The sequence below is a fragment of the Anser anser genome, assembly GCF_964211835.1.
Source record: "Anser anser genome assembly, chromosome: 8".
Classification (NCBI taxonomy): domain Eukaryota; kingdom Metazoa; phylum Chordata; class Aves; order Anseriformes; family Anatidae; genus Anser; species Anser anser.
The window spans coordinates 20,879,988-20,891,592 of record NC_139728.1 but is presented as its reverse complement, the minus strand read 5'-3'; the positions used below and the strand labels follow the sequence as shown (position 1 = coordinate 20,891,592).

Below are 11,605 nucleotides of genomic sequence, written 5' to 3'. Positions count from 1 at the left end.
TTACCTGGTGGGACTGGAGGCCAATGATGGAGGAGTACGCCTGGATGGTGACGAAGATCTCTGGCTGATAAATGATGTCTGAGCCAGGAATGCGGAAGGGTCTTAACAATCCCACCAAGCACCGGGAAAGGGCATGGAACACTTCGTCAAAAATGATCTCCCCCGTTGAGTCATCCTACGGAAACAGAGAAGTGAGGCAGCTTTTGCGTCTTCCAGGACTTTCCATCTTGTTGTCCCACCACACGGGGCCAACAACAAACTTTCTTCTGCAGCAGCAGCTGCATTAAAACGGCAGCTTCCTGCAAACCGTGGGCACACGCACGGCATTAGGCAGAGAAATGGAGCTGCCGTGGGGCTGCCTCGCTAGGAGCATCACGTACCTTGCTCCTGGGGAATAAGGCAAGGCCCCTGCGGAAGCGGAGGCTAACACAGAGAGGAATAAGCCCGCTCAGCAAGGAGACCGCTCCTCCTTTTGAGACACAGCGCCCCAGCAACCCAGCCCCTGCACTCACCACGATGCCCGTGGAAGGGCTCAGATCGAGCTCGATCACGAAGCGGTACTGGCGGGCCAGGAAGGTGACGCGCGTGGAGGGCACGAGGAGGTAGGGCCTGAGCTGGACGGGCTCGTCGGGCTGCCAGCCGTGGGGCAGGATGCTGAGCACGTCCAGCTCGTTCTCCGAGTTCACCTGCGCCGGGGGGGGGGGAACGACAGGCGAGGGGGCCCCGCGGTGAGACGGGGGCCAGGGCCGGGACCCCCCCCCGTGCCCGGGGCCGCCCCAGCCCCGTCCCCGCTCACCAGCTCGGGCTCGGGCAGCGCCCAGATGACCTGGTGCAGCCGGCTGAGCACCCAGGCGAGCCGCACGTTGCGGGAGATGCGGTAATCCTTCTTCATCAGCAGGAACACGTGCCCGGCCTCCTCCACCTGCGGGGATGACCACGGCAGCCGCTCGGACCCGGCCCCCGGCCCCCTCCGCCCCTCGCCCGCCGCCCGCCGCCCCTCTCACCTCGCCCTCGGCCCTCTCGGCGGCCGCCATGTCCGCCCGGCGGCCCGGCCCCCTGCCCCCTGCCCCGCCGCCTTCCGCCATGACCCGGAAGCGCCGCGCTCCCCTAGCAACCGGCCCGCGCCGCCATGCAGGTGAGGGCCTGGGGCCGGCGGGGACGGGACGGGGACGGGGGGGAGCCGGGGCGGGAGAGGGGACGGGGACGGGAAGCGAGGCGAAGCCGTAGCCCCGAACCCCGCTGCCGTTCGCGCTCCCTCGAGGCTCGGCCCGCGGTGTTGTATCGGGGCCGTTTCCCCCCCTTTGTTTTGCCACACGCGGCGCGTTTCCGTGTGCCCGCCCCGGGTCCCGGCTCCCGTCGCGCCGCGCCGGCAGGGCCCTGAGCGGCCCCTCCCCGAGCGGCCCCTTCACAGCCCCGGGACGAGGGCACGGTGGTGGCGAGGTCCCTGAAGTCCATCGCACCCAGACCCCAAGGGCTTGGGAGAGAGCCTGCAAAAGGAGGAGGCCGGGGTCCCCCGCAGGTGCCGCGGAGCAGAGCGCTGTGTGCGGTGGGATTTAATTCGCCCTCCTGAGAGCTGCTGGGATAAGCACCGGTGATCGCAGAGTCACAGAATCACCTGGGTTGGAAGAGGCCTCCAAGATGACCGAGTCCAACCTCAGACCTAACGCTAACAAGTCCTCCACTAACCCATATCACTGAGCTCTACATCTAAACGTCTTTTAAAGACCTCCAGGTTTGAGACCAGGTGAACTGTCTTGGATGTGTACATCTGGCGCTGAAAAGGCCAGGAGCCAGTAAAACGCTGGCTCTGGCCCAACTCATAGTGCAGAGTGTGGTTAACCTGCTCGCACAGACACAGTGCACGCAGTGCACAGGAGCAGCTGTAGACTCATTTCTTCAGTTCAGCCAGGAACTGATGGGCCCCGTCATAAGATGGAGGAGAGTTGTAGTGCTGCGCTCCGGAGATGTAACACCCCCAGTCTGCTCCGTGAATCCACTCCGTGCACAGGGAGTGGGTTTTAACAAAATTGTCTCAGCCATTTCTTCTGAGGTGGCTAAGTGAAGACTGATCAGCAGTTTCTAAATAAAAATAAAGCCTTTATAGTCTAGCGAGACTATAAATTAAGTAGAATAGCTTTGTGTTCTCGTGAACGTGCGAGATACTTAAAAGTCTCTCCCATGAAGCTCATGCTAGTTGAGTTTGTTTAAACAGTACAACGACTAACCCAACAGCAAGCATGCAAGCAGCCTGAGTCACCCCATCTGCTTTCCCAATCGGCATTCCCTTTCCATTATTTGATTGCTTTGTCCCACCCTCTTCATGGGTTATTGTACAGTGCCTGACTTACATTAGCAGTTCATTAGGGCTGGGACTTTAATTACATTTTGTGCAATTCTGTTGTATGAATAAGTAAGAATAGATAAGGTTTTAGAAGGTTTTTGCAAGAGTCAAAGATATGACGTGGTGTCTGTGGCAACAGATCACCAGACACCCCCTCACCCAGAGAGAAAGGTTATTTAAACGGCGTAGTCCAGAGCAAAACACAGGAGGTGATCTTTGCACGTGTCCAGCTGACGTGTCCGTCACCTCAGTGCTTCCCACAGCTGGTAAGGGACAAGTCACATAGGAATTCCCAGTTTTTTAGCAGCCGGTAGTGGCACTAGGGCAGGAAGAAAGTAAAAAGTAAGGTTAAGGGTAGAAACTGGAATCGTTAGGCCCCAGACCTGATAGATACTCGTTCTGCAAATGGCTGTGCTGGGTGAACACATCACTGTGCCCACGTCTGCTGTCAGCAAGGGTTCAGAGAATCCTAATCTGCTTTGAGCTGGGTTAGCATAAATAGCGCACAAAGGTGGCGTGAGCCAACTTTGATGACTTTGCCTGATGTGGTAAAAAAGCAGATGGAAGAGATAATGTCTTCACCATTCTCATCTAAATCTTAAAAAGGACAGCTAGCCAGGGCTTGGTACAGGTACGTGCCTCTTGCCTAAGTTTTCTTCCCAAGGAGACATGTTCAGTGTGAAAATACAGTATTTTTTTTCTTCAGGGTCTCTATTTCCTTCCCCTGCAAAGGAGTTCCTCTTGAGAGATTGGACTATGGATGCATGTGTGTGGATCGCAGTGGTCCTTGGAGAGATGTTAAGCTTTGTCCTCATCCCTGTCTTTCCTGCCTTTTTTTAGAGAGAGGAGAAGCAGCTGGAGCTGACCCTGGAGGCGCTCATCAGCCAGGTGGCTGACCTGAAGAACTCACTGGTCAGTTTTATCTACAAGCTGGAGAATGAGTACGACCGGCTCACGTGGTAAGGCATCTCACGGAGACAGGGCACCCCTGATCACTGCTGAAACTCTTCCAGACTCTGCTCAAAGGACCACAAAGTATAATTAAAAACCACAAGCCCATTGTCAGTAGGCTTAAATTTGCTTTTCACATTTCTACTGGAGGAGCCACTAAATGTCTTCCATCAAAAAACAATTGAAATCCATTTGTTTCACACTACGCAGTAATGGCCATGCCAACACCCAGGGAGCTAGGCACTTAAGGGAGCCAGTGAAGATGCTTGCATCTGCAGTGAATGGAAACTCCTTGGATAAAATATCTTTAAGACCCACATATGCTGTGAAATGAGCAATCATTCTTTCTGCATTTCTTGACCTTTTTGGCTTTCTCTGGCTCTGAGATAAATTGAGTTCTTATGCTGGTGGTTTGCTGCTTCAGCATGTTTTACCAGACAGTTTGAGAGGCTTGCAAGGTGGCATTCTCGTCCTGATGGAGCATAAGGATGATATATCTGCAGATTAATAACCTGTGCAGCATCTTAGGCAGTAGCTGCCACTGAAGCAAAGTGTCACAGGCAGTTAGCATTAATGTTGCAGAAGGAAAGAGAGGTGATGAATTCCCCAGAGAAAACAAGCTGAGGGGGACCTCCTTGACAAGATTATCAGTTATTTTGCTTCATTATCCCCTAGTCTGGATAGCCAAGCTATAAATACTGTCTCTCCTGGCTGTATTGCTTAGGAGCTAAATTGTGTCTCAGGCCTTGCTTTAGAATTTTACTGGGAGAGTTAGTGATAAGAAAAGCATTGCTTCTGTGTATGTTAGCGAATTCCCAAACAACTGCCACTTCCAGTGGTACTTGTAGTGCCCCTGGGCTGTTTGCAGCTTTGTGTATAGGGCCCAGGATTTGTCCACATCTGCACACTCAGCCCTAGGTTTTACTCCTTAATGTCCGGAGTAGACTGATTGGAGGAATAAATATGTTATTTCCTCACTTCCCAGACGTTTGAGTGAGGAACAGATAAAAGCCATCTGTGGTATCTGTTTGCGTGCTCCGTCTTCTTTATTTGCTTTCCCAGGCCTTCAGTTCTGGACAGCTTTGCATTGCTCTCAGGACAGCTGAACACTTTAAATAAAGTGCTGAAGCATGAGAAGACCCCACTGTTGCGAAACCAGGTTATCATACCCTTAGTGCTGTCTCCAGACCGTGATGAGGAGATCATGGTAAGAAACTTCCCAATGAGTGTTGGACTCATTGGAGTACTGCAGTGTGCTTACGGACCCACTTCAGTTTGCTGTTCCTTGCACTTGGCATTCCTCAGCTCTGGGTGTAAAGAAATAAAAGGTGATGAGTGGTTCTGCCTTGGAGCTTCTTTGCTCGGGGGCTTTCACCTTCCAAGACTTGCTCTGGATATACTTTACAGGATGTGCTCTTCATAAATGCTGTATTTTCATAAGGTCAGGGACAAAGGAGATGGTGTCTTGCTGTGTAACTGGAAGGCCTCCTTGCCATCTCCTGATTTCCTCTGCCGTAGCTGTGCAGTTTCTGTTAGACATCTGCATCTAGGTTTGCACTAATTGTTATTTGACCAACACGGGGTGTATTTCAGAACCTATGGCGTGTGCCGGCAATATTTATTCTCTGCTCAAGTAAGAAAACATTTCAACTGATTGTGGCCACGCTGGCAGGCAGCAGGTGGGATTGCAGACCGCCGTGGGTTGCTCTGACCAGACACAGTACAAATTCCTAGACAAATGGTTGAAACTTCCTCACACTCCCTAGTCAGGGTTTCTCCACAGCATGCTGGCAGCCTTGTTCCATGGCCTGTGCCCTGGTCTTGAGCTCTCTGAGTGCTTGGCTGGAGGAGGAGGCCCTGAGCGTGGCTTCTCCGACTATTGCAGCGGCAGACGGAGGGGCGCGTGCCCGTGTTCAGCCATGAGGTAGTGCCTGACCATCTTCGAACGAAGCCTGACCCTGAGGTGGAGGAGCAGGAAAAGCAACTGATCACAGATGCAGCTCGAATTAGCCCCGATGTGGCACAGGTAGGTGAAAAAGAGTTTGATAATTCTGCCTCTTAGCCCTAGGGCACAAATGCCCTTTAGCTCTGTTTCCTTTACTCTTTTATCTGACAGTTTTCTTTTTTACTATGCCCTTTTCTGCCTGAGATTTCTCCAGATGGCCTTAGCCGAGGTTTGGGTTCCTTCAGTCTCACAAAACTAGGGTGTCCAGCCCACTGCCTGCTCACGAGAGGTGCCATCAGCCAAATTAAAACGAAGGCTGTCCCACCCCCATACTGCCCTCCTGCATGCATTGGAGCTGGGCTCTCTAAGCTGTGCTAACGAAATATTTATGTTTGGTTACACAGACCCTGGGAAGAGAAAAATTGTTAATTTACCTTGTTGACTTGTACTGTGGTGGAAATATCCTGGCAGTTACTGTTGGTTTCCTTTTTGCAGAAACAGATCCAAAGTCTGAATAAAATGTGCTCAAATCTGCTGGAGAAAATCAGTAAGGAGGAGCGGGAATCTGAAAGCGGAGGTATGGCACTGAGGTGGGAGTGGGGTGCAGGATCCAAGCAACAAGCGTGAGAGATGGTGGCAAAGTAGGTAAAGCAGAGAGCCTAAAGCATGGGAAATGCAGGTTAGCACAGACAAAAACATTCAGGAACATGCAAGAGTGGCTGTCCTGGAGGCCTCTCATTGGGAGGGAGTCCTGTGGGTGCACGGAAAGGAGTAGGAAGCTCTGTGAAATGGAAAGGAGGGGCAGCTGTAGAAGCATACCTTAGCGTCTCCCCAAAACTAACATTTTTTTGGTGGCATGTTGTATACATGTAGAAGTGCATTCTTTGCAAAGCAGCAGTTAGAAAATTGATGATGTGGGTATATATGAGGGGAGGCTGCTGAAGGCAGGTCTTTTGCTTAATAATGGCCTGCAACTCACTGCTATGTCACTTCTCCCTTCACACAGAGAAATGATAGCACTGTTGCAGAGATATGCATGATGAGTCCTGTGTTGCTGAATCCAAAATTTTCTACGCAGATAGCTCAGAGCTCCCAGTATGATAGGGTCACTGCAGGCAATATGAGACTCACTGTCACAGTCTAAATAAATACGTATGTGGAAAACAGAATTTAAGAATGTTAGCACCATGCTGCTGCTGAGCCTCAAACGAGGGATGTTGCCATTGATTATTTAGAACCTAATGCTTCTTACCTGCTGTAGGATTCAGCATGGAAAATAGTTAGTGGAGTTGGCTTCCTCTGACCTCCTTTTTTGAGCAGCATGCACCCAGCTCTCAGTGGAGAAGCTCTTGGAACACCACTGTCCTTGGACTTTGCAGCTTCTTTGGCCCTCCCAAAACTCTTGTCGTACAACTTGTTAGAAGCTGATCTCTGTTACACACAGCAAACTATCAGAAAAGTAAATTCAGGACAAGCTATGCTGGTTTTTGGACTCAACTGCCAGAATGCTCCAAAATCTTTTCTTTATTTTTCTACAGGATTACGGCAGAACAAGCAGACTTTCAACCCTGCAGATACCAATGCCCTGGTAGCAGCTGTGGCCTTTGGGAAAGGATTGTCAAACCGGCGACCCCCTGGCTCTGGGGGATCTGTCCAGTCAGGGCAACCCGGAGCTGGTGCCATCATTGCAGGGGCTTCGGGCATGCAGCAGGTACCAATGTCAGGTGCACCAGCTCAGCAGCAGCCAATGCTGGCAGGAGTGCAGATGGCACAAGCAGGACAGCCAGGTAAATATGCTGCATATCTGAGAGTGATTGAAAAGCTGGGAGCAAGAAAGATAAATGCAGGTGCAGAGATCCTTCCCCAGCCACCTTTTAAATATAACTGAATAAGAGGGTCCTTTCTAGCCTTAATAACTTAAGTCAGGTTGTAACAGTGGAGTAATACCTGCTTCAAATTGGCTCGGAGCTTGAAGTAGATCCCAGCTTCATAACTCACACTGCAACACTTGTTTAATAACAGAGTTAGTGAACATAGGCTTCAGTATGGAGGGAGATCACAGTGTGGTTTTGTAGGGATGTATGCTGGGGATTTTGCTGTCAAACTAGATTTGAAGGTAGGGAGTAAAGTAGAAAAGTTTGATGGTAATGAATTATTTAAGGTAGGAAAAAAAAAGATGTCTGTAAAGAGCCACAGAAAGATTTCATATTCAAAGTAACTTCACTTAATTGCAGTAGGTTACATTTGTATTAAATAGAATGTGAAGCACAATGAGCAAAACCAATTTGTCTTTACATGTCCAGTACCTAGACTCTTAACTTAGTTGCCTGTATTTCGGAACTTAATACATGATATAATAGTTTTGTAAAAACATTACGTAGATGTTCAGCTGGGGCTAAAAATGCAAACTGAATGTAAGGAATTACTAGGAGAGGAACAGAGAAACAGAATATTGTTAGGCCATTATATAATTCCATTGGGCACCCACATCTGCAATATTATGTGCAGTTCTGATCTCTTCTCTGCAAAAAAAAAGTTGTAGAATTGAAAAGGATCAGGGAAGAGTGATAAAATGGCTAAAGGTCTGGAGTGGCTTTCATTGGAAGGAAGACTTCAGAAAGTTCTGGTAGTTTGTCCTGGGGATAGCTACTGAGGTTAGGTTGGGAGTAGGAGGAAGAAAACATGAAAGCCTGTGAAATCCCAAATTGTGTAGAGGAAATGAATGGGGAATGATTACTCGTAATTTCCCACGAAACAGAAGGGTCCATGAAAGTGCACTAATGAGAATACTAGCTTGTAGGTTCACAACAAAAGAGAGACACTTTTCTGAATACTAGATAATCACACCGTAGAGCACATTGCCCAAGTGTGTGGTAGACATAGAAAGTTTATATGGAATGGAAAAGTAAAATTCTGGATGAAAAATAAGTCAGTAGCTAATAATCCTGAAGACACCATCTCTGACTCAAAGTCCCTGAGCTACAATATTGGAAGCTGAGGGTGTATTTTGCAGAAGTATCACTGTAGGCTTGCCCTGTTCTGGTATTCTGCCATAAATGTCCCCTGCTAGATTCTGTCAGAAATGGGTTTGGCTTGGGGGACTTGCAGGCCTAACCCTATATTGTCATTCTTGTGTTCGTATTAATGGCGATTTTGGATATTGGATATTCTAATTGGTGGTTTTTTGCCTGCGTAATGACCATGTTGTTTAGAAATGAACTTGAGCAACGATATTAATCCTAAGTTAATTGGGTATTTATGTAAGACTTAGAAAGTAATTTCCAGTGTAATTTGGAAACAAAGAAGTCTCCTGTGATTTCTGGCTGCATACCCACAAACACTGTCTCCAGGATGGGAAGACATCCCCTCTTATACAGCTTCTGCACATCAAGCTCCGTGTGCTGGTAACGAGCACTTGTCCAGCCCGTGTTACCAGGGAGTTCCGATTTGATAAGAGCAGCTGTAGTGTTTGGCCAAAGGTCAATCCCCTTATCCTGGTCCTGATAGTGGCCCACAGCGGAGCCTGGAAGAGTAGAAGAACAAAGCGTGTCCTGACAGGCACCTCCAGCAGCTGTTCTTTAGGCAAATTTTAAGCTAGAGTTCGGTTTGAGACCAGTGGGTCCAAGAGCCAACAATTTCTGCAGTTCCTTTCTGAATTACAATTTTAACTCCTGCAAGGCTGGTGGCAATGAGTCCCACAGCATTACTGCATGTTTTGCTTTAGAGAGTTTCCTTTTTTATGTTTAAGTCTTTTACTGGATAATTTCATTGGATGCTTCCTCTTTACCCATGTACTGAAAAACAGTGAATAATCATTCCTCAGTTACCTTCTCCACACTAGTTTTCATTTTTTGGAATTCTGTCATGTTCTCTTCCCTGCATACGTCTTTTTTTATTTTTTATTTTTTCCCAGCTAATGAGTCCTAATCTGCTCAATACGTCTTTGTGTGAAAATTTTAATATATCTCAGACAATTCTTGTCACTCTTCCCTGCACCTTTTCTATATGATTTCAAGACTGGGAGGACCAGAACCACTCACAGTTTTCCTAACGTGGGTGAACCGTGCAGTCCTGTTCACTCTTCCTTGTGGACTAACATCTAAAAGTATTTGTCTGCTGATTATTAGGTAGCACTAAAGTGATGTCAGATTACCTGCCAACTCATTGCAGGCAATGATGCACTTTGGATGTGTTTGAGAAAGGTTAATAATCTTTTTTGTGTTTGCTAGTTGTTCACCAAATCTTTTCTTGTCCTGCTGCGCTACAATTTCAATTCTCAGAAATTATTTTTTTTTCTGTTCTCATTTGAGCACACATTGCACTTTCTGAAGAAGTGCTGCCTTTTTTATTTTTCTGATCATCTTAGTTTTGTCTAGCCCTGTACACTTATCCTGAGCTGCTAGGATCCCACGTGTGACTGGTGTCAGCAAAGAGTAATAATGCCCAAGAGTTGGTTGTGGTTAAGAGAAATTAAGAGACCTGAGAGGGGTTTAATAACGCAAATATATGCCCTGACTACAAATAACGCTACATGGAAGGGGATACAGGCTGTTGCATTTGTCTCTCTGAAATGAAGTGGGGATCAGTTTGGTTTCTTATGTCAGGGCTGTTGGTAACAACTTCTATCAAACTGAACAAGTCCTACACTCCTGTAGAAGCCTCCTGACAAAGAGAAAAGCTTGTTTAAGGTGGAACAAGGATAGAATTGGTAGGGGGACGTGGTACCTGATGTCAAGGAGATTTCTCAACAGGGAAAAGTGCTGATTTATAAGAGAGAGTGATTGTATTAGGTCAGAAGCTGAAAGATGCTGTAGCTCATAAGCCTGATGTGGTGCCTGGGGTGGAAAAGGAAAAGCTTTGACAGGACAGCAAATATCCTTTCTTATAGCTGATTTTGCACTGCTTGTTTTCTTTTTCTAGGAAAGATGCCGAGTGGCATAAAGACAAACATCAAATCTGCCTCAATGCATCCGTATCAGAGATGAGCCAACATGAACCAGACCCAGGGAACAGCAGTTACCAACGTTGGTCCTGCTGCAGCTACCACACACGGATTCCTTTTTGGACTTCTGAGTTCCTTCACACATCCATACACCATATCCACGGAGCTGGGAGTTATGGCACCGTTCCCTGGGTTTTATTTAGTGCTGGGTGGCTTGTGTGGAGCTGCTAGGAGCCATGTCTCCTGGAGACAAGTACTCAGTTCAGCCAGAGCAGCTTTTTTTGTAGTAGCAATCCCATTTTCTTCAGGTCTGGCCTGGAGCGCACCTACCCTTTCTTGATACAGAACATGAAGAGCTGCATGGATCGCTCTGCTTCTTGTTTCTGTCTGTTGATTCGAGATGCTCCTAACTGTACTCCCTGTTGTTGAATAAAGACCTTGTTCTGCACACTGTGAGACACTGGCGTCCATCTCTTGGGTCACAAGTAGTCTCATTTCCCTTTGGGTGAGGCTATAGAGCAGCTCTGATCTGAAATAAACAATAAATTTTAGAGGCTGAGTGCTGAAGCTGCAGGCTTGTGTGTAAAGAGCTGTTATGAAGTGAATCAGCAGAGTACAAACGTAAGTAGTAAACATCTTGTTCTTTGTAAACCCATTACAACTATTCCCCGGAAAGCAAAATACCGGCAATGACTATTTCAAGACCCACAGCAAGAAGGCAGCATTTCAGGAACAGAAGCACAGAGCTTTTGCACTCTGATGCTGCTGCAAATCCCAGCTGGATCTGATTTCACTTCCATAATTCCCTGCTTCTGCGTTCCTATAAAGTTCTGAATTAGCCAGGCCCTGAGATCTGACCATTTCTGTTCGGAACCGGACGTTGTGAAGCCATCCCTGTTCTAATTTCGGCCCTTTAGCTGTAAGGTATAATCTGCTTAATGGAAGATTCCTCTGTGAATTAAGGGTGGGGACAGATGCCTACAGAGCATGTTAGCACATACTAACTCTCCAGAAGAGAGCCATCTTGCCTCTTGCTGCTCTTGCCTGGACTTCCCCTTTGACTTGTGGTGAAAGCCCGTGCTGTGCTTTACTCAATAGCATCTGTCAGCAATCTTAAGGGTGAGGAAATCTCCACTCAGCAGATACAGCCTGCAGCTGCTCCCGCACCGCTTGCCTCTGAGCTAATCAGATCCAGCTTATTTGTGGAGGCTGTTCTCCCAAAATGAAACCTTCCATAAAACTGTGACCAGGGCAGCTGTCAACCCATTTTGGTGTGCAGAGCCTGGGCATTGTCCACTGGAGTTACGGACACTAATGCATTAAAACCTGTTCCTCAAAGAGGTGCTTTGCTGAGTTATTCTTTGTCGCTGCTTAGAAGTAGCCCGGTGTCGTTGAGGTTCTGCAGATGGCTTGAAAAGCACTGCGC

General features: G+C 48.0%; 2 protein-coding genes across 11 annotated transcripts in view; one reads left to right on the top strand and one right to left on the bottom strand.

The window, feature by feature from the left end:
• SZT2 (SZT2 subunit of KICSTOR complex) overlaps positions 1 to 1,132 on the bottom strand; it is a 56,688-nt gene extending 55,556 nt beyond the window's left edge. For all 9 annotated transcript variants that reach the window (XM_083846583.1, XM_083846590.1, XM_083846586.1 and 6 more), the window contains exons 1-4: positions 1,005 to 1,132; positions 797 to 922; positions 513 to 686; positions 5 to 175 (exon numbers count right to left, since the gene is read on the bottom strand). In XM_083846583.1, the coding sequence (XP_083702709.1) occupies positions 5 to 175; positions 513 to 686; positions 797 to 922; positions 1,005 to 1,085 (552 nt within the window). In that variant the 5' untranslated portion in view covers positions 1,086 to 1,132. The remainder of the gene's footprint in view (positions 1 to 4; positions 176 to 512; positions 687 to 796; positions 923 to 1,004) is intronic.
• Positions 1,081 to 10,627, top strand: MED8 (mediator complex subunit 8). Of its 2 annotated transcripts, none has more exons than XM_083846598.1 (7): positions 1,081 to 1,135; positions 3,182 to 3,300; positions 4,355 to 4,499; positions 5,178 to 5,318; positions 5,733 to 5,814; positions 6,776 to 7,024; positions 10,158 to 10,627. In XM_083846598.1, the coding sequence occupies exons 1-7, from the start codon at positions 1,130 to 1,132 to the stop codon at positions 10,220 to 10,222; spliced, it is 807 nt and encodes a 268-aa protein (XP_083702724.1). In that variant the 5' UTR covers positions 1,081 to 1,129; the 3' UTR covers positions 10,223 to 10,627. The 2 variants fall into 2 exon arrangements, with proteins under 2 accessions (XP_083702724.1, XP_083702725.1); XM_083846599.1 differs by lacking the exon at positions 1,081 to 1,135 and adding an exon at positions 1,398 to 1,744.
• Positions 10,628 to 11,605: the final 978 nt, after the last annotated feature.

Bases quoted from the DNA above. Each gene is read 5' to 3' on its own strand.
- MED8 (XM_083846598.1), top strand. The intron at 5,815-6,775 runs GTATGGCACTGA...ATTTTTCTACAG, and splicing joins GCGGGAATCTGAAAGCGGAG to GATTACGGCAGAACAAGCAG. The intron at 7,025-10,157 runs GTAAATATGCTG...TTCTTTTTCTAG, and splicing joins GGCACAAGCAGGACAGCCAG to GAAAGATGCCGAGTGGCATA.